The sequence below is a fragment of the Leptosomus discolor genome, chromosome 4 (assembly GCF_034619465.1).
Source record: "Leptosomus discolor isolate bLepDis1 chromosome 4, bLepDis1.hap2, whole genome shotgun sequence".
Taxonomy (NCBI): domain Eukaryota; kingdom Metazoa; phylum Chordata; class Aves; order Leptosomiformes; family Leptosomidae; genus Leptosomus; species Leptosomus discolor.
The window spans coordinates 11,630,587-11,652,318 of record NC_141394.1 but is presented as its reverse complement, the minus strand read 5'-3'; the positions used below and the strand labels follow the sequence as shown (position 1 = coordinate 11,652,318).

At 42.0% G+C, this 21,732-nt stretch overlaps 1 protein-coding gene across 1 annotated transcript in view; it reads left to right on the top strand.

Annotated features, from left to right (window-relative positions):
• The window catches only part of ANKRD17 (ankyrin repeat domain 17), an 89,704-nt gene extending 69,014 nt beyond the window's left edge, over positions 1–20,690 (top strand). The window contains exons 19-34 of the mRNA XM_086464420.1: positions 1,864–2,006; positions 2,779–2,992; positions 4,055–4,230; positions 5,045–5,207; positions 5,981–6,076; positions 7,265–7,381; positions 8,150–8,321; positions 9,019–9,466; positions 9,871–10,026; positions 10,260–10,409; positions 10,913–12,561; positions 14,384–14,581; positions 15,581–15,829; positions 17,737–17,912; positions 18,260–18,424; positions 20,107–20,690. Coding sequence (XP_086320546.1) covers positions 1,864–2,006; positions 2,779–2,992; positions 4,055–4,230; positions 5,045–5,207; positions 5,981–6,076; positions 7,265–7,381; positions 8,150–8,321; positions 9,019–9,466; positions 9,871–10,026; positions 10,260–10,409; positions 10,913–12,561; positions 14,384–14,581; positions 15,581–15,829; positions 17,737–17,912; positions 18,260–18,424; positions 20,107–20,166 — 4,332 coding nt within the window. The 3' untranslated portion in view covers positions 20,167–20,690. The remainder of the gene's footprint in view (positions 1–1,863; positions 2,007–2,778; positions 2,993–4,054; positions 4,231–5,044; positions 5,208–5,980; positions 6,077–7,264; positions 7,382–8,149; positions 8,322–9,018; positions 9,467–9,870; positions 10,027–10,259; positions 10,410–10,912; positions 12,562–14,383; positions 14,582–15,580; positions 15,830–17,736; positions 17,913–18,259; positions 18,425–20,106) is intronic.
• Positions 20,691–21,732: the final 1,042 nt, after the last annotated feature.

Sequence of the window (21,732 nt, the reverse complement as noted above, 5' to 3'; positions counted from 1 at the left end):
ACTGCTTTTTCTCTTTTTATAAGCTGGACCAGTGCTGTGCAGATGACCTCATGACTGTAATCATTAGTGAGTCATTATGGGGCTTTTACCAGCATAATTAGGTGTACATAGGAAAGTGAATGTGATGAATGTTCTTGTTGAGAAGCTGGAGTTAGACACGGATCAGTTCCGTATATAAGCCAAGAGAGTTTTCTACTGGATTCTGTTGTATAGGCCACAGGATATTGGAGTACTGCAGATGACTCCAGTGTCTCTGGCCGAAAACACAAAAAACATTTTTCAAATGATTAATCAAAAGTGAATGGAGAGAAGATTTTTTTGAATGTTGTGTGAAATACTGTTAATTATGAAATCTGCTTTTTGATGATTTTTTTTTTTCTAATGGTTGTTACAAATCTTAAGCGTATAATTCTGTTAATTTTTCTATTATTTGGGTTGCAAAAGCCACAGTGGAAGCTGTGTAATCTGGTGCAGGATCACCTTCCTCTGTGGCCATCTGGAAATTAATGAGGTTGGAGTCACCTCTTCCACTTCTGCAGGTTGTCGTAACAGTGATTCTGTGGCATTTGAAAGGTGATTACTTTCACAGACAAAATCTTACTGAAAACTTGCAGCTCTGCTGGCCTGTTTTTGAAATCTTGTGGATGGCCCTAGACACTGAGGGCATTAGCTGCAATGACAATCGCAGCTCCCCAGTGAAGGGAAGGGCCTGCTTTTTGGCGAGTCTGTCATAGCAGCCCTTGTGGCCAGCAGCCTCATACAGCACAAGTGAATTTGTGCTTATCTCTTCATTAGAGATTTGATTGATCTGTGTTTCTCAAACAGTATTTCTCAGAGGAATGCATCATATTTTCTTTCCTCTTCTGGGAAAGATGGGAAAACACTGGGCTTCGGGCAGTCGAGATGATTCAGGAGGCCCTCCCATCCCAATTTTTGTATTTGACAGTATGTTTGTCCTGTGGTATCAGGGGAAAATACTCTGATTGAAAAGTCCTTGGCTTCAGTTGTGTGAGTCTAATCTAAACATGTTTTACACTTAAAAGCTGTAAGTGGAGCAAAGTAAACATTGTACTGGAGATGACACGGTGGCTTTTCACCTCAGCGTTCATCTTGTTTTTACGCTGCTAGACAGTTCTGTTTCTTCTCAAGTTTCTGCAGAAACTTCATTACAGAATATGAGCTTAATGTAGAATATGGGAAGCTGTGAATTGTTTGGGTTGTAAATGAATGTGTAAGGAAGGAATAATGTAAGAAGTACTTGCATTGGTTTTGTTGATGTACAGAGAAAATCAGCAAGGGATGCAAATGTTAATTTTTCTGATGGCTCTTGCATGACATTTCTGTGTACAATCTACATACCGTTCGATGTACTAGTGTAAATAAAGAGTGTAAGATAAAAGCATGCAACTGCTTTCTTGTTTGCTCTGCAGCTTCGTTGGAGGGTGAGTTTTTAACTTGATAGCAAACTGAGTATTAACGTGGGAGAGAGGATGGAAAGCTAGACTGCATTGTATACCGTATTCAAACTGAATCTCTGGTTTTGTCAGTCTTTAAAGAAGGCTGAAATAATCATAAAAAGATGTCCGTTTTTTCTTGCTGTGTTACACAGCTTGGTGTGAAAGGTTTAAGCATGTTAATGGGCAATCACAATTTGATTTTTAAGGGAAGCTTTACAGTGACTTTGGGAACACAGTTGCAGCCTCATGTGTTCATGGAGGCGAGGAGTGTAGGGAAGCAACTGAGTGAAACTGCTTTCTTACTGTTGGAAGATGTCAACGGTATATTTAGGCTTCAAAAACGTTTGCCCTGGATAGATGTGCAAGTTCGGGAGAAAACCAGATGTTATTTCTTAAAACACTGCAGGTGGTGGAGTTGCTGCTAGCTCGAGGGGCAAACAAAGAGCACAGGAATGTTTCTGATTACACACCTTTAAGCCTCGCCGCTTCTGGTGGCTACGTGAACATTATCAAGATTCTGCTAAATGCTGGGGCAGAAATAAATTCCAGGCAAGTTCCCTTCTCACCCCTTCTCTCATGGTTTTTGTAGTGTTCAGAGTTTTTACCCTTTCCAGAAGCCTTTCTTGACAACTATGTGAAGCAAAATCTTACTACTCTCACATGATCACAACCAATGTATTGTTTAATGTCTAGTAGGCTTTTTTCCCCTGCAAGTTAGAAATGAAAGGTTTTCACTATGCGTTTCTAATGCTCTCTTATCTTCCATCTCCCTCTCTGTATTCTGTTAACTTCTGTCCTATATCATACCATCAGTCTTCTTTCTCAAAGATAGGAATCTTTCTTTTTTGCTGTGGTTGGTCTGCTGGATGGAAATTAGTTCTGGGTTAAGTGGAGATGTGCGTGTTTGTTTTTCCCTTTGTTTGCCCTGTGCAGTTTAAGGAAAGCTTTTTCTGTCTGCGTGTGAATGTATGTAATGCTTTCTGTGTGTATATGCATATATATAATGCTTTTGCATCCATTGGGAGGTACAAAACAGCTCAGCCACGCATTGCATAAGCCAAATGAGAAGTCTAAGCAAAAGTTATACTCCTCACAAGAGATGCCTTTAAATTTACTGCAATTGAAGGTAACATGGATAGTATCGCTAAGTACAAATAGTTTACCTAAGCAATGCTACTACAGAGAACCTCTCATAGGGTCATAGTTGCTTTGTAGCTGATTTTTCAGTCTTGGATAAGTACTCTGCCTTCACTAGTTTTGTTATTCAGAAATGTGATTGTGATTTAAAGAGTGGTGTTTTGGTTTTGTTTCTCTTTTTCAGAACTGGTAGCAAATTGGGCATTTCTCCATTAATGTTGGCAGCCATGAATGGGCACACTGCTGCTGTCAAGCTATTGCTGGACATGGGCTCTGATATAAATGCCCAGATAGAGACCAACAGGAATACAGCGCTGACTCTGGCTTGTTTCCAAGGGAGAACTGAAGTGGTTAGTCTGCTGCTTGATAGAAAAGCTAATGTGGAACATAGAGCTAAGGTAAGGAGTAGATAGGTGAATAAGTCTCCAAAAAGAGATGTCTGTTAGTGATCACTTCTCTGTGGTCATCTGATGATTTTCTAGCCTTTTGTGCAAGGTGACTTCTAGTTCAGTTGATCGAACGGAACCATGTATTGTAAAGAAAAATAATGGCTGCGCTTAAGGGCTAGTATTTTGGTGGTTATAGAGTTCATCAAAAAATAAGTGTTTCTTGTGAAACCCTAATTCATGTTCCAGTGCTTACAAGCATAAGAACAGTAATCTGTTAACTTGATAAAAACAGAAGGTTTTAATATATTCAAAAATAGCTAGAATCTTGGCCTAGCTGTGCTCATAGTCTAATCTCTTCTGTCTGACCAGCTGCTTATATCCACAGTTGTGACGCAGAATTGAAAGGGGAGGTGTGTGCTTGAGAGTCTCAGTTGACCCCAGCTCTTTAAATGGGAGGAAAGGCTGTTCACTAGAAAAATGGCTAGTATATTGAGGGGGAACAAAAAGAGACCCGCCACAAATGTGGCGTTTTGTTCTCCTTTTCCACTGTACTTCATGGTTGCCACAGAGGAGCTCAAAAGGACCTGCCGGGTACTGATGGCTGCTAGATATTCTTCTTGCTAAAGTTACGTGTCCCTTTGACCTAGTCAGGTGTTTTCTGGATGTTGCAATGTATGATCTCGTAGTGAAGGTAGGAAATGTGGTTTGCATCATCTGAATAACAACAGAGGCACTTTATAGGACTTCACGCTGATGATCCTCCTCCCTTCCAGGTTGGTTGGGTTCGTTTGGAGAAACTGACAGCAGTGAGCTTTGATTCCCTCTTAGCGCTGCCCAGCAGCAGAGGACCACTGCGCTGCTGCTCAGTGAAAGCTCTTCTCGAGCTAGCTGAAGATGTGCTCACCTTCAAAATGTTGCTAAGCTGTTAGGAAATTGGCCAGGTAACAATTGGAATCCATGCACCGGAACTAGGAATGTGTTGCTGGTTGCTGGAAGTTGACCTGGTGCTCAAGTAAAAAGCCACCTCCCGCCCCCAACTAATTGCTTGTTTTTCCTGCTTGCTTATCTTAGACTGGTCTCACACCACTAATGGAAGCAGCTTCTGGTGGATATGCAGAAGTGGGCAGAGTACTGCTGGACAAAGGTGCAGATGTAAATGCTCCTCCGGTACCTTCCTCAAGAGATACAGCTTTAACCATTGCAGCAGACAAAGGGCACTACAAGTTCTGTGAGCTTCTCATTAGCAGGTACTGTATTTGCAAGTGTGCTGCTTGAAGAAAAACATCTTGAATATGGCCTTACTTAGACTAATCTTTCCCAAGATACACTACAGGGTAGGAAATGGGGAAAGGTTCTGCGTTTGTCAACCATTACTATGTTTTTCTAGTTGTCGAAAGTGATCAAAGTTCTCCTTGGTGTTCAGAGTGCTTGCTTTTGCCCGAATGGACTAATTATTTTTTTTCCTGTGTCACTAAATTATGGATGTTAGAAATTAACAATTTCTCCTGAAATTTACATATGTGGTACTGATAATCATGACACATGGCCATTTCAGATGGTAGTGTTAAGTCCTCAAAACGCAGAAGATTCACACAAAACGTACGTCTTAATGGTTTCTTTTTTTTAGATTGATCACAATGCATGTTCAGTGTAATTGTGTTTCCCGGGTAGCTTTTGGATAGGTCCTAGTAGCACTGGTTTTCGGCTTGCCATTGAAATGTTGTAAGTAGTTCTAAGTAAGCTAATGAAGAATACAGTGTACTGATGGATGGGAGCTAATGAAGTGATTAGAGAAGCTTCAGAGACAGCTGACAAACAGCATGATTTACAGTATTAAAAATGTTCTTAGGCTGAGTTGAAGCTGTTGACAGCGTCAGAAGAAGCAAAAATATAATTTCGGAAACTGAAGCACGCTGTGAATGCATATGCTTGATGTAAAAACGAGTATTGGATTTTACCTTGGTGGGATTTTTTTTGTTGTATGTCCAGTTGGCCCGTCCAGTTGATGCGTGAAATGCAAATCTGGTCCAGAGTTTTGATTGGATGTGTTTGTTTTTGTAGAGGAGCTCACATTGATGTGCGTAACAAGAAGGGGAATACTCCGCTGTGGTTGGCGGCAAACGGAGGGCATCTAGATGTTGTCCAACTGCTGGTTCAAGCTGGAGCTGATGTGGATGCTGCTGATAACAGGAAAATAACTCCTCTTATGGCAGCCTTTCGAAAGGTAGACTATGAAGTTAGCTTTGGTCTTAGCTAGTGTTGTCTCAATCATCTCTGCACAGTTATTATAAATAGAACATAGCTGATGGAAACTGCAGATATAAATTTACATCAGCTAATTCCCATACTTGGCATTGAATCTTCAAAAATAGGTATGTGTGTTATCACCTGTATAATACCTGTGTTAAATTCTAGTGGACATCTGCTTTATAGGCACTTTACTGAGGCTGGTTCTCATGTGTCTGAGAGGTGAAATTGCAGTGTATTTGTGCAGAGAGGGGGAGTATGTGATGGAACGGGGGAAACTTCTTACATAATAGGAGAGCATGAGCATTTTTACCAAAAAAAAAAAAGTGCAGCTTAGCCCGATTTGACTCTAGAGGTAATTGTTGTTAGCAAGGAGCATAATTCAAGCACTGCAGTACTTGAAAAATTGCAAATGATGGTAGGAGCCTGCAACTAATAAGTTGCCAGAGCTGGGCATTTGAAAAGTACAAAAATAAAAGGCAGAAGAATGTAAAAGTATGGCAGGTGTAAGGGCAACCAGACAACGGGCACTATAATTGCTTGCCACCTTTTCTGCCATAAATATGAAGAAACATCCCTCACTAATATAGGAAGTGGTAAAGGTTTAAAAAAAAAAAAAAGTGGCGAGAGGCCCATTTGAAGGAGCTGAAAATAAATATTTTGCAATGAGTCCTTGGGCTAAAGTGTTTTTCAGCAAACCAGCAGCAGCTGGCCTGATGTAAAATGTCGTCCTTGAAATTACTTTTTCAGGGTCATGTGAAAGTGGTGCGCTACCTAGTGAAAGAAGTAAACCAGTTTCCATCAGACTCGGAGTGCATGAGATACATAGCAACAATTACTGATAAGGTAAGATGGTAAGAAAGAATATATTTGAGAAAGAGTAGTGCTGTGATTCAGCTTTAGAGTTGGTGTTATGAATGGTCTTTAGCTTCCTGGCACACCAGATTTCAGCCAAATGATGAGCCCTGTTGGAATTTTTCAGGAAAAAAAAACGTGGCAAAAAGTGGGAATGTGCGGCCACAGTAACTTTTGTGCACCTTAACGCTGTGAGAACAGTAGTAAAGGTGGTGTTACCTATTCATGCTTACTTTCAGTGTTCTCCCAGTCATTACCTCACTCTGCTCTGCATTCCTCCCTGCTGAGCCAGTTTGTACTGAATTTATGATGGCATTTGCAGTGGGGTGGGGGTGACAGAAGGAACTTCTGCTAAGAGTATGTGTGAGCCTTAAGTGTGAAGATTCCTGACCTTGTAAAAAGAGTTGGTGCTAGAAAGAAAATAGAAAACATAATTGACAGTAAAGGGGTTTCCTGTAGCATGTTAAGCAGACTGCTGCTCTTCCCTGTGGAGGTTCAGATGTATTTGGTTTATTTCCAGTCCAGATGAACAGGGCAAAAGCTCTGTAGTAAGAGAAATGAGAATAGCAAGCGGTGCAGAAATACAGTCATAATGCTTCCATCTCTTCACTGATCTGCTGCGCTGCAATTGAGTTGTCTTCTTTCTGGGCATCTGGTTGTGATGAGCGTGTTGAGGCTGAGGAGAGTTGCTAATGTTTAAATCTGTGTGTGTTTGCCAGTGACTGTGACCAGTGTCCGCCTCCATGATGCTAGGCACCCTGTGCATTTAATCACTTTCACTTCTGTGAAGCCAATACCGGTTTGAGTAGTACTAGAAAGTTCACGTATTTCCCATGTGTCTTAAAACCCCAAAACCCAACAGAAACCCCTTGCCATTGCTTTACCTTTCAGACAGTCTTTTATTTCATAAAATTTTTTGGACTTGATAGTGGGTGTAGGTTATGAATTGTCTTTGCACCGTTTCTAGCATGCTGAGACATAGGTTATTGATTGCGTGGCACACCTGGGACTGGAATACCAGTTTGCAAGATTGAGCATGAAGAGGAGCTTACTGGAGAGAATTTAAATTTCTCCCTTAAACTCCTGCACAAGTAATGCAACAGTTCGTAAATTACAAGTGTAAGCTTGAGATCATGGAGTGTTACTTTTCCAGAGGATTGATGTACTCTGTGATTTTAGGAGATGCTGAAGAAGTGCCACCTGTGTATGGAATCAATTGTTCAAGCCAAAGATAGACAGGCTGCTGAAGCCAACAAAAATGCAAGCATTCTTTTAGAGGAACTGGACTTGGAGAAGGCAAGTTGGAGCTGTGAATGTTTATTTGAGAAAACTCTAATTTCACGTTCCTTCAAGATGATAAGATTGGTGAAAGTACGTATTGAAGTATAGGAGTACGTGTAATTACTGTAATTGGAGTGTCTAGAGCTGAGCAGCTTGTTCAGGTAATCTTCGGACTTTACTTTGACTACTTACTTCTTCAGAGAAATTGGATCAAGAAACTCGATGTAACTATTTCCTCCGGAATTATATTGTACTGAAAGAAGGGTTTCGGAGTATAATTTTTTGTCAAGTGCATGATAGAGGGGCATTTGCCAGTCACATTGATGTGCGTTTGGGGTCTAAACCCTGTTTTGGGTCTTAAAAAGTACAGAAGTGGACTAATAATGTTACTAGAAGCCATAGTACTGTCGCAGAAATCTAATGGAAAAATCAAAGTACGAATAGAGCGTCAAATGAGCACGCACATTGTTTTCAAACTAGCTGACTACTGCTGAGACACACAAGGTTACACAAAGAATCCTGAAAGTGTGTCTTGGAAAACTCTGACTTAAGTTTACGTGGCGTCTATCCTCTGTTTCTACACTATCCTTCTGTTAACATGACTGAACAATCTGTTTGGTAGAAGTAAATATGTAAAAATATGGATCAGGGAGAATTCAGCTTCTGTTCAGTAAATACGTTAGTCTAAAATGCAAGTTCATCTTCCTAGGAAGCAGAAAGCGTTAGCATATTTGGTAGCGCATGGGACATCTTGTAACACGGTTCCACGTGCTTGACTTCTAGCTAAGGGAAGAAAGCAGGAGACTGGCTTTGGCTGCGAAAAGAGAGAAAAGAAAGGAGAAAAGGAGGAAGAAAAAAGAAGAACAAAGACGAAAACTAGAAGAAATAGAAGCAAAAAATAAAGAGAATTTTGAACTTCAGGCTGCTCAGGAGAAAGAGAAGCTAAAAGCTGAAGGTGACTTGAAATATTTTCCTTATTTCTGAAACACAGCCTTGATTGTATTCCTGGTATTAAAAGTGGCTTTTCTTGTCAAAGCTTTCTTGTGACCTGCTGAGCTTTCCTTTTGTTTACCTTTTCTTTTAAGCCCATAGATGAGCACAATGGCTTCAGTGGGAGTTACGGGTTAACTTTACTATGGCAATGGTGTTGGCTTGGCTTTTTTTTCTTTGAGGTCCAAATACTTAAAACCAGGTCAATTATTTTTTAGCTCACAAACGGAATGATAATAATGATTAGCTGAAAAACAAATGGCAATATGGGAATTCCACATAGGTATGATTCACTTCTTACTTGTTGAAACCTGGTTCTTTTGTATCTTATGGCAATGAGTTTTGTGGTGTACAGAGAAATGATTTTTGCTGTTTGCTCCCCCACTCTGATATGCTGAGAGAAAGGGAAGACAAGTGACAGTGTTTTTCTGTTTTGTACGGTTGTTGATGTCCCCTCATTGCTTCTGTCTGTCTCTACGTGCCTGGATTCGATTTCAGGTTTGTTAAATTGCTACTGCATTTGTTTGGAGAATGAAATTCTGTATGAGTTAGCATAAACAGGGGCAGAGACTCCACGATTTGACACATAATAGCTTTACAGATGTCCACACAAGCTTCCTTAAGCCAGCTAAATTTGTACTGGTTTTTTACTGTTCCATCAGATGATCCAGAGGTCCCAATGGAGCCTCCTAGTGCTACCACTACAACCACCATAGGTATATCTGCAACTTGGACAACACTAGCAGGTTCCCATGGGAAGAGGAATAATACAATCACCACAGCAAGCTCCAAAAGGAAAAACAGGAAAAACAAAGTAACCTCTGAAAATGTTCAGATTATATTTGATGATCAACTCCCAATTTCCTATAGCCAACCAGAAAAAGTGAATGGTGAATCTAAGAGCAGCAGTACTAGTGAAAGTGGTGATAGTGACAATATGAGGATTTCCAGCTGTAGCGATGAAAGCAGCAATAGCAACAGCAGCCACAAAAGTGACAATCATTCTTCCACGGCCGTTACTAACACGCAGAGCAACAAAAAGCAACCGTCGGTTCTTGTCACTTGTCCAAAGGATGAGAGGAAAGCAGTTACTGGCAAATCATCCATAAAGTAAGTTGCTGTGACCGTGCATGCTGTTTAAAGGTGGTGGCTGCCCTACGTTCGAGCGGTAGGCCCTTGTCTTCATGGACTTTTGTTCTTGAACCAGTTGTCAGGAAGCGGGTGAGGTGGTGTGTCCTTGTTTTAGTGTGTATAAGGAGTATGAACATTTTTGCAGTATGTACTTGAACTCAGTAGTAGGTTCTGAAGCAAGACACATAGTTGTGGATCTGGAAATAGGTAGTTGTTTGGGTATTTTGAGATGTAAGCATCTCAATTCAAGCAACTTCTTAATATAGTGTTTTTGTGCTAAAAGAGAAAAATGGAGTAGGGGCTGGAGAATGGGCAAAATTCAAGTCATATTTCCTTTTTTTTTTTTTGGGCTGTATAATGACAGAATTTAACTTCTTTTAAAGGTTGTCTGAAGTTATGAGTGAAGTGACGAGTAATTCCTTGTCTACTTGCACAAAATCTGGTCCTTCTCCCCTTTCTTCTCCAAATGGAAAGCTAACCATTGCTAGTCCTAAACGTGGTCAGAAAAGGGAAGAAGGGTGGAAGGAAGTTGTGAGAAGGTAAGCAAAACATCCCCTAACTCCCCCTTGTTCATGTCCTTCAGAAGGTTTTATCTAGTGTTAGCCCTCTTTGGGATTACTGACTGACCTTCTTTTTAGCGGACCTGATAAGAGTTCACAAACTTATAATTCATAATTCAACTTATGTAGCAGTATTATTGTTTTGACCAACCCACCCACCGCTTCATGCCATGGAAGCGTTTCCCAGGTAATACTGTTTCTTTTTTGTATAGATCCAAGAAGGTTTCTGTTCCATCAACTGTAATTTCCAGAGTCATTGGCAGAGGAGGATGTAACATCAATGCGATACGCGAGTGCACGGGAGCACACATAGACATTGACAAACAGAAGGACAAAACTGGAGATAGAATAATAACAATAAGGTAAGCAGGCTGCTTGATTTGCTCATTCCTGCAGGGATTTTTCAGTTTAAAACACTTTTCTGTATAGAAAAATTAAAAGGCTTGACCTCGTTGTCCCTTGAAAGATCACTTTGAGAAAGTCAGTTCTTTGAAGCAGCAGAGACAGATGGGTTGGGGTAACAGAGAACAACTACCGGTTGGTACCATCGTGTTAGTACAAAAGACAGATAAGGTGGATCGTACATTTTAGGATTCCATGTTTAGACATGGCTAAATATATAGGCGTATTTAGGGAAGTCAACGTTTTAACCATTTGGGGGTTTTGGGACTTTGTTTTCAACTTGAGCTTCTTAAATAATTGTCAGCAGCAAGAACATGCCAGGCTCAGTCTTTAGACAGACTTATTTTTCTGTCTGTGTTAGCATGACGGAAGGCAGGCTGGATCATGTGTTGAAGGTACTTCACTGTAATGTATGTAAATGCTGTAGATGCACTTTCCCGTTTCCTTCCCTTCCTTTTTACAGGGGTGGCACAGAATCAACAAGACAGGCCACACAGTTGATCAACGCTCTGATTAAGGATCCCGATAAAGAAATTGATGAACTTATTCCAAAGAACCGTTTGAAAAGTTCAGCTGCAAATTCCAAAATAGGGTCGTCGACACCTGCCACCACTACAGCTGCTAACAGTTCTCTCGTGGGCATCAAAGTGACCACCGTAGCTGCTTCGTCAACATCTCAGACTGCCTCTGCACTCACCGTGCCTGCAATTTCTTCAGCATCCACTCACAAAACCATTAAGAACCCGGTGAATAATGTGCGGCCTGGTTTCCAAGTTTCTCTTCCATTAGCATATCCTCCTCCGCAGTTTGCACACGCTTTACTTGCTGCTCAGACTTTCCAGCAGATCCGTCCGCCTCGGTTGCCCATGACACACTTTGGAGGTACTTTCCCACCAGCTCAGTCCACATGGGGTCCGTTTCCTGTTAGGCCGTTGAGCCCTGCAAGAGCTACCAACTCACCGAAACCTCACATGGTGCCTCGCCATAACAGTCAGAACAGCAGTGGTTCTCAGGTGAATTCAGCAAGTTCTTTGACAACTAGTCCAACAGCTACGACAAGTTCAGTGGCTTCTACTGTGCCTGGTTCTTCTGTGAACGGCAGTCCAAGTTCACCTTCAGTCAGAAGACAGCTTTTCGTCACGGTCGTGAAGACCTCGAACGCCACCACGACCACAGTGACGACCACGGCAAGCAACACGAGCACAGCGCCTACGAATGCCACGTATCCAATTCCTACTGCCAAAGAACACTACCCTGCATCTTCCCCCTCATCTCCTTCTCCTCCTGCGCAGCCAGCAGGCGTTTCCAGAAGCAGTCCTTCTGACTGCGCAGCAGCCTCTCCGAATAAAGGTGCACCTTCGTCTGATCCAGAAGCGGGTAGTCCGCCAGCAGTGGAAACGAGCAGCTCGACCAGCAGTAGGCAACCCAATTCTGGTACCGGCAGCTCATCTGTGCACCCTGCTCATCAGCAGCCTCCGGGAGCTCCTCTGCAAGAGGCAAGACCCCCTCTTCAGCAACCTCAGGTTCCCGCATCAGATCCTCGAATGGTTGTGCCTCCAAATTTAGTGGCGACAAGCTCGTCTGCTCCTGTGGCAGGTCCAACAAATGGCCAGATGACCTATCCCATGTCTCAGACGTCAATGGGGTCTTCTCAGCCCGCAGCCAAGATGGAAACCCCGGCCATCAGACCGCCTGTCCACGGAACCAGTAGCGTCCATAAGAATCCAGCTCCTGTGCAAAATTCTTCTGTCGCAGTCCTCAACGTTAATCACATCAAAAGGCCCCACAGTGTTCCTTCTTCAGTGCAGCTTCCTTCTACCTTAAGTACACAAAGTGCTTCTCAGAATTCAGCCCATCCAGCAAACAAATCTATGGGTAACAATTTCAGTGCTACTTTACCGTTTGGGCCCTTTAGTACGTTATTTGAAAACAGTCCTACGTCTGCTCATGCCTTCTGGGGGGGTTCCGTCGTTTCATCTCAGACAACACCAGAATCTATGCTGTCAGGAAAGTCTTCATTTTTGCCAAATTCGGATCCTTTACATCAGTCTGATACTTCCAAAGCCCCAGGTTTTCGGCCACCGTTACAGAGGCCAGCTCCAAGTCCCTCAGGTAAGTCTGTGTTTTGCATTCGTACCTTAAATAATAACTGCTGCATGTTTTTATTTTGCACACGTAATACCTTCTGCCTCCAGCTTTTGTAGTCAGTTGTAGTAAGCCGCTGTCTGCCCTGCAACAAAAGGGTGCTGTAATATAGTTCATTGTTGTTTCTGTAAGCAAAGTTGAGTTCAGCTTCCTTTTAAGTGTCACCTGTCGCATCTAGTAACTGTTTTGCAGCTGATGAACTTGATAAAAGTCAAGCTGAGGCATTTTTTTTGCCATTCCAGTCTACTGTCCTGCGATAGCTGAGATAATGAAACACTTACTGTTGTTTCCACTTCCCTTCCGTACCACCAGCTAGTAACTGTTCTAGTTCGTGATAACTTGCTTCTTGTCCTGAGGCTGCAGAAAAATGTGCAGTGTCTTTGAAGTGTTAGGATGATAAAATTTGTGTTTTGCTCTGAACTTGTAGTAAGGGGTGTGTTCTTTTAACTACAGAATTTGATTCAAAAACTTAATTTCATTGACTTCCCCAACTTTGTAGCGAGATGTTTAGCCTTCTGCGCAAAGAGGCCATGGGGTTGTCACAGAACTTGTGCTGTTGTGCTGTACCTTCCAGAAAGCACAGACACAGTTCGTACTGTCTGTGCCTCCCTCAGTAGGACCTGCAAGTTGTGTAGCTTGTTTATGAATCAAGAGATAGAAGCTAGTTTTTTTTTTTTATTTTGCGGATATCATGGTGTTAGTAGCTTTTGAGGTGCACTCTGTGAATTTTGTAAACTTAATGTACTTCTTACTTCTAACATTTTCACTTTGGCACACTCACACGCTGTGTGTCACTGGAGTAGGCCTGTCAGTTCCTGAGTAAAAGCAGTGCTCTCGCTGCAATCCTGCTGCTGTCTCGGCAGTTTCTCTTTCAGAAGGCTGCAGGCACCACAGATGAAGGGGGGGGGGGTGTCTGTAGAGCCAGGAGGTGTTACGTTAGTTCATAGGAAAAGCCCCTGAGAGCGGAAGAATTTGACAAAAACTAGAGGTTGGAACTTGATAATGGATGATGTAGAGGAGGCAGGTGCTGTGCTGCTTTATCCTTCTGCCTGTCACTAGTGGATGGAGAGGGGTGTTTTTTCTCCTAACTAAAACTATAAATTTAAATCTTTAGTCACGTGCTTTATGAGCAGGAAGAAGATGCAAGTGCCACAGCAGTTGGATGGCAATAAGCTTCCTTAATAGTTTTTGAAACTTAAAATCCTAAGATTTTATTTTTCCCTTTATTTATTGAGGAGAACATTAAGGGGTTAGTAATTCTTGTGTTTTGAATACCTTGGGTAATTGGTGCCATTTGGTCTTAATAAAATATCATTTTCTTGAGCAAGGAAAACAAAAAACACTTCGGTACTGATCATGGTGTACACAGACATCATCCTGTCAAATAAAAAGTGAATGGAGAAGGTCTTCAAATCTTCAGTATTATTTCCACTATTCTTGGTGCAAAATGGTATTTTCTAAACCTACGAAATTTAAATTACAGGTTAATAAAATGCTCAGTTGCTTTTCCAACGTCCAGTTATATCAGAACACGCATTATATTCCCTTAGTTTATTTGCCTTCAAGGTACCTGCACAATAACATAAGAATCATTCTCGATTTATATAGACAGCCGCATACTGTCAAGACTTGCAGAGTATGAAGCTTAAGACTCCCAGTTCTCTTTGGAAAACAGTAACAACCCCAGCAACTGACTGGATAAAAGTTTTCCCTCTTTCTTTATCGTTTTCCACATCTTCACAGAGATCTGGGAGGTACTGGCAGTCACTTGTGCCAATTTCTGCCGTAGGTATTGTCAGTATGGATTCACCCTATGCTTCTGTAACACCTTCTTCTACACACCTGGGTAACTTCGCCTCAAACCTTTCGGGAGGTCAGATATACGCGCCTGGGACGCCTCTTGGCGGAGCACCTGCAGCTGCTAATTTTAACAGACAGCATTTTTCTCCACTTAGTTTATTGCCTCCGTGTTCATCAGCATCAAATGGTGAGTTTGAGCGAGTGGGAAACGAGTTGAGGCTTTTCTAGTTTTGTTCGTTTTTAACTTGAGGTTTTTAGGTAAGTTTTAAACTTTTATGTGATCACAGATTTTTGAGATAAAATTTTCTTGTGCAAGTTCTGATCTCCAGTGTCGTTTTTCTGGCAGCTAAGGCCATGCTGTTGTGGAGTCCTGTATTCTCACTGCAATTAACTTTGGCCTGTTAACATATATGACATTCTTTTAGTCATCTTGCAAAGAAAAGGTTGGGGTTTTGGTTTGTGAAGAAAATATTCCAAGTGTGAGTTGTGTAGACTTTGTAATCATGTTTTACTAAAGGTAGCTCGACAGTGGTGACTGCTTTGTTTTTCTGATGTTCTTCAAACAGAACTGTCTGATGTGTTCCAGGAGAAAATAACTCATGGCAAATGCTAGTACCTTCCTCCACGTTTGGCTGTTGCTGTTTTGGCTTGACAGAAAACAAATAAACTAAGTGCTGGCTTATTCAGGGAACAAGTTAGTCTGTTTTACTGGCAAAAATAATGACAAACAAAACACATTAAAAAAAACCCCACAGAGAACAGATCAGGATTAAAAAAAAAAAAAAAAAGAACAAACACCGAGAAGAAACAAACCCAACCCCAACAGTGTCGTGGGTTTATTTGAGCTATGCTTTTGGATATAATCCTCAAATCCTCTATTGCTGATGATACACAGTAGTGCTTAGTTAAGATTTTGAATTGTCTGTTGTCATCAGTTGTGGTGTATGTCCAGTAGCTGAGCTGACAGGGCATGATAATTGCTTTATATAAGAGTCTGAATTGATCTCTCTGATCTGAAAGTAAAATTGTTAAAATTGTCCTGAAGTGTTTGCTGTATGAATCTGGCATTAACAAACTACCCATTTTCACTTGTTTGATGTGTGGCTTGACGTTAGAAGGATAGGTTTGTGGTGACTTGAGAGAGTCTGGCTGCCATTACTAAGTGCTGTTGTTGCTCTTCTTGCAGAATCTCCTGCTCAGTCGGTGTCGGCTGGAGTAAGAGCACCATCTCCCACCCCTTCAGCGGTGTCCTTGGGATCAGAAAAACCCAGTAATGTTTCTCAGGACAGAAAAGTTCCTGTTCCAATTGGGACTGAACGGTCTGCACGTATTAGACAAACTGGAACTTCTACTCCATCTGTTATTGGGAGCAACTTAGCTGCTCCAGTGGGACATAGTGGGATCTGGTCCTTCGAAGGTATAGGTGGCAATCAAGGTATGTAGTGTTAACAGATGTTCCTGCACTTGCAGTTGACCACAATACTGTGTTTTCCTAACTTGCCTTTGGAGCTGAAGGACGATGCAGAAGTGAGTGCCTCAAAATGTGGGAGTGCTCTTTCTGAAGGAGTTGGAGCAGAGACTTGTGTTTGCCCTCCTATCCACTTAACTGTGTTTTGACAAGGTCTCAGAAAACCTCAGGGGTTCTGAAACACCCTGGCTGTGAAGATTTGTTACTTGAAGCAAGAAATAACACGGAAAATAAAACCACAGGGTTTACAGGGATGAACTGAGTGAGGATCATTGGATTTAGGAAGAGGGGAAATGAAAATGTCTCAAGATAACTGTGTAGTTTTGTTCTGTTGATAAAGAGATTATATTGTACAATAGGAGTTAATATTTAACTTCAATGCGTAGCCAAGATGGAGCTTTTTGTGCCGAGGATCATGCAATTTCTTTCATGAATGGGTAGTGTTCTATATTTGAGTCGTCTTTGTTCCTTTCCAGTTGTGCCATTTGCGTTTACTAACGCAAGGTTCTTGGCTCTCCTCTAGTCACACAGAATTCAGTATTTCAGAATTCATTAAAAACTTAAGTTACTGATAGGACAGCTTTGCTCAGCAAACGCTCCGGGAGCCTTGGATGCAATTTGTAGGAGACTGCTGAATTTTTTTAAAGTTGGTTTTTTTTTTTGGTTGGTTTATTCATTTGTTTGGGGTTTTTGCTTGGGGTGAGGGGAAGGGAATCATGAGACCATGTTGGAGGCGACCTCTGGAGGTCATGTCAGCCTCCTGCACCAGGTGGGATTTGCTGTGAGGTCGGACGGGATTGCTCAGGGCTTTATTCAATCTGATCTTGGAAACCTCCAAGGATGGAAACTGCTCAGCCTCTCTGAACAACCTGTTCCACTGCTTGACTGAGGAGTCCAAACAGCTTATGGTTATGCTAGACTGACTGTGCACATGCTACGGCATGCCTTGAGTATACTGTCCTGGGTTTTTTTCCCCAACTACAAAATAGATAGGACGTATCCAAACCTTTAACTTCACTAGTGGTCTTTTCGCCGTCTCTGTAGTGAGAGACTGTTCATCATTAAGGCTTTAGAAATGGAATGTTTTTATTTGCACTGTCTGGGTGTGGAAGTTGCCCTTTGTGTCTGTCTTTCCCTTTGGAATGCTGCTTGTGTTCTGCTTTGTTCCTTTAATTCGAAAGTTTGATTTTCATTTCAGAATGGGAGTGGCTCTCTTCTCGTTGAGTATTAGGATGGCTTCAGAAATGTTCCTGTATTCCTTTTTCACCCCTTCAAATGCCATTTCCTTATTGTTCTGTTTTGAAAAATTTGCTTTCTGGATGCCTGAGGTTTGAACTGCGGTAACAATACCGAGCTGCCTCTAATGAATTCATGTAATTAGTACATGAGCACACGTCTCCAGCTGGTCATTTTCTGGTTTTGCTTTTCAAAAGTACTTCTCTGTCTCTTAGCTCGTTAAATAATTCATGAAAGAGTGGTAATCCAAGTGGAGCAAATTAGTCTTCATAGCTTACGTACCCCTTTCATAGCACCAAAAGCACAAGGAATTTAGGTGTTTGGAGGAGGGAGAGTTAGCGCAAGTGCCAGCTTTCCCTTTCAGTTGAAGGAGAATTGCAGGGATGATGCTTCAGTCGCATATTGCTGTTCAAAGCTCCTTGCACTGGCTCAGGTTCCTGCCATCGAGTGTGCAGGTACCATTTCTGATGCTCTCCATCCTGCATGCACCCAAGTTTTGATGCAGGTAGATGCCCAGAAACTGCAAGCTGAGCATGTGCCATTTGGAGAATGTTACAGCGTGCAAACACTTAGGCTGGAAAATGGCTGATTAGCGAGTGTAGCGTGTAATGCTGTTGCTGTGTCTTCTGTGTTGTTAGACAAAGTGGACTGGTGTCACAGCGGAATGGGGAGCCACATGATCCACAGGCCCATGTCTGATCCAGGGGTGTTCTCTCACCAAGCCATGGAGAGAGACAGCACGGGAATCGTAACGCCTTCCGGTACATTCCATCAGCCTGTTCCTGCAGGATACATGGACTTCCCAAAAGTGGGGGTAATGACCACCTCGGCCTTGATCCGCGCGGTACTGCTCTGTTTCCCTGTCGGTGTGTGGGGCAGGTGAGCAACACGGAGGTGTCGTTCGCTGCGCAGGGGAGCGTGCGTAAGCTGAAACGCTGACTAGCCCTCATAGTGTTGCAGAACCTAGAGCAAATAAAAAATAACTTGCTCATGGTGTAATAAATAGATGCATAGAAGGAGTTTTTTTTTAAGTTCAGGTGTTTCATTATCGCTTTAAGATGGAGAATTTCTTTAACACCAATCCCTTTTTGTCATTCTGTATGTGCAATAGTAGCAATGTTTATGCTTACATACTGATTCTTGCTTTTTCCTCCCTCTAAGGGCATGCCTTTTTCTGTGTATGGGAATGCAATGATTCCCCCTGTAGCCCCCATCACAGATGGTACTGGAGGCCCTATATTTAATGGGCCTCATGCTGCTGACCCATCTTGGAACTCGCTGATAAAGATGGTTTCAAATTCCACAGAAAATAACGGGCCTCAGACGGTAATTTTCAATTTTTATATTCGCAATTTTGTTTTAATTTAAGAAACAGTGTGGTGAAACAGTGTGGTGAAAATAAGATCCTAGCTGTTAGAGAGTATGAAAGTACAGTGTAGTGTTTCTTCTTTCTGCTCATGTCTGTCCAAAGAGCTGACACAGCCTCCCTACAGCACTGAGTGCTCTACGTGCTTATTGACAACTTCTAAACACTAGTCACCTCTCCAAAAATAAGTGTAAGCTGTCCTGAGAAAAAAATCAGCATCACTAAGTTAATGCGGTTCAAAGGAGTGTGCTGTGAAGGTATTTGTGCTTGTTGAGAATTGGGAAGCTTGCTTCTAGGTGAGCTTGGAGAAGCTGCCTATTGAACCAAAGTAGACACCTGGTTAATTGCTGCAGCTTTTTGGATGATGTGTTGTAGGCAAGTCTGGATAGAAAAGGTAGTTTTATACTCAATATTTTATTAAAAATTATCATGATTTCTGTCTGTGCAGTTCATTTGGGAAAACACAGTCACTTTGGCTTTTGGGAGAAAAAGCCATTTATTTGCTGTTACATATGCATTCCCTCCCCAAAAAGGGACAAACAGCATTAGGTCTCAAGGATTGTTGGTGGGCTCTGAAAGGTACGACATCTTCACTGTATTAGGAGTTCATGTAGGAGGGGAGCAAGTAGGTCTTCTGTCTGCTCCTCTGATCTTGCCTGGGTTATAGGCTTGTCCACTAAATACGACTTTGGTATAGCCATTATGTTCCCCTGAACGCCTTGTTCATACTCAGCCAGAAACTAATATTATAATGCATTGTCAGTAGTTCTTGTTATGCTATATCTTGTGTTTATTTTTAATCATACAGTGAGTTCTGTTACACTGTTATTAAATAAAGATATTTCTGGACTTAATGTGCTTGGGAACCATCCAAGCTGCAAACAGCAGACTATAGATGTGCAGAAGAAGAGAGGGTCTGTGGTTTGCCCACAGTTCATATGTTGCTCTGAAGTGGCTCCTGACCATTAACGAGGCACCTTTGGGTTTAGTGAGAAAACTGTCCCCCAAAGAAGGCTTTCCTTCGTTTTACATGGGTGAGGATGTTGGTATGCAGTGGGGGGAAATAGTTCAAGGTCCTGGAAATAAAGTTGTTTGAGCTTCTTAAGGTAGAGAGTCCCTTCCTCTGAAAGCAAGAGGTCCTCAGGCACTGCTTGCAAATAACTTTGCACATGTACAGAGTCCTGTTAATTCTCCTTGAGAGCCGACCTGGAATGTTTTGAGGGCGTACTTACTTTCCTGGGTCTGAAGGGATATGGTTTTCCTGTGGAATAGTAAGATATGTATTATATCAGCGTTGCTATGATGGGGGAACTAGCAGGCATAAATACTGTTGATTTCTCTTGGATTTTGCTATTTGGAGAGCAGTCAAGCTGGGTGAAAGTATTTTTTGGTTTTGCACTGAAGAGAAAATGGACCCTTTGGCCAAGGTGAAAAAGGTCAGGCAGAAAGATTAAACCCTGTTTCCCCCTTGTCACCTGAATTACAGCAGGGTAGAACAAGTGCTGAAAGAAGCTCGGTGTAGTTTGGTGAGGGATTGCTGCATTGTCAGATGTTGGGCTTGGGTGTGGCGAAAACAGTCAGCACTGCCGGGTAATTTCAGTTTTGACTTCCGCACGGTGTTAAATGGAGCTTTCTCTTTCAGGTGTGGACTGGAACTTGGACACCTCACATGAACAGTGTGCATATGAACCAACTTGGCTGAGTGGGATCGACTTGCTAGCCATGAGATTCCTTTTTTGCAGAGGAAAACACAAGTGGCAGAAACAGTTTATGTGCTCCCAGATCATTCTACTGATGTGCTTGACTGAAGTGTGTAGGCTTTTTGCAGAAGAACTTACTAACTGACCTTTTTCTGTGAACATTGTGACCGCCCATTCCCCACCATCATACGTTTCAACTTAGTTAGCCTTTATTCTTTCCTTACCTTTTTTTTTTTTGACATAACTTTCTGTTGAAGCTGTTCTTTGGCTGGTTGGTTTTAGTACTGTAAACTGCTTCTGAGCAAACACAGAAATTTAGCAAAATTATGTAAACTTGATCCTGAAGTTTTAGAATGGCAAATAAATGTACAATTGTTTACATAACAAATGGCTAAGCAGAAAGTAAATTTCAATATGTCAGTATAGAGGCTCTACTTTATGTAGACTTAAATTAATGTGAGATATGTACCTTCATATTCAGAAATCTGGATGTTTCCTTCATACATTAAACTATTAATAAGCATAACTTTTCTACTTGTGTAATTTAAGTACATTATAAAAAAAAAAAAACGGGCATTATCAGAGGGCTTTTTCCAAATGTGTGTTGTTTTTTTTTTCTTTGAAAGGCATATATCAGTTGTAACCAGATACTGAGTCCCATTTTCTTTCCCTGAAAGGCTTTTCAGCAAAAGGTGCCTGAGGAAACAGCCTTTTGGCACATTGAGAGTCATCTCCACCCTCAGCTCCCCTAGTCACCTGGCAAACAGGGTAAATGTATCATGCTGCAGCATCTATTAAAATTTTTTCTTAAGTTGGGTTGATGCAGCAAGGTCTGTTCTGTTCCATGAGTTCTCCCAGGGCTTCTGTTCCTCTGGGTCCTTCCTTTGCCTACAAAAGTCATTTCAGAATACATACCCTTGGTGCGTGTTAGCTCAACAATGAGACTTTGCAGTTTTAGCAGAGCTTCACTGATGAAAACCATCCTCAAAGGAAGGCTCACTTCAGAACAAGTGGCTAAGCTCTAGTAGATGATGCCTTGCCCCAAACTGGGTCACTGCCCCGTGAAGGTTTATTTGGAAAACTCGATGTGAGAATTCCCCTGCAGTCATGGTCAGGAGCTGTCACCTTCTTGACTTAATGGCTTGCAGTGAACAGCAGTACTGGCGGTGCAGTCTCGGGGGTCCTGTGAGGCAAGACTCGGTCAGCAGTGACACACAGCTCCTCCAGTCAGGTTCCCCATATGGTTTGTGTACATATGGTTTAAAATAGATCTGCAAGTTGAATGTATTTTTGTGCAGGACAAGTGAGGGCCAGCATGGTCTGGTGCTGGTTATTCTCCATGGAGGAAGGGTGAAGGAAATCTTGTTTTTTCCTCGCTGTGCCACTTGGAGTCAACCCTTCTGTTCTAAGTTACTATCCTGAGAGATAGAATCTGGGGAAGAAATATCCTGGATTAGTTAAACAGGCTCCTGTTAAGGCTGGAATTTTAAAAAGTGTGAATTTATATTTATTACAGTGCTCATTTGAAAGCACTTGTCCAAAGAAACCTGCAGCCTTTTAAGTATTGA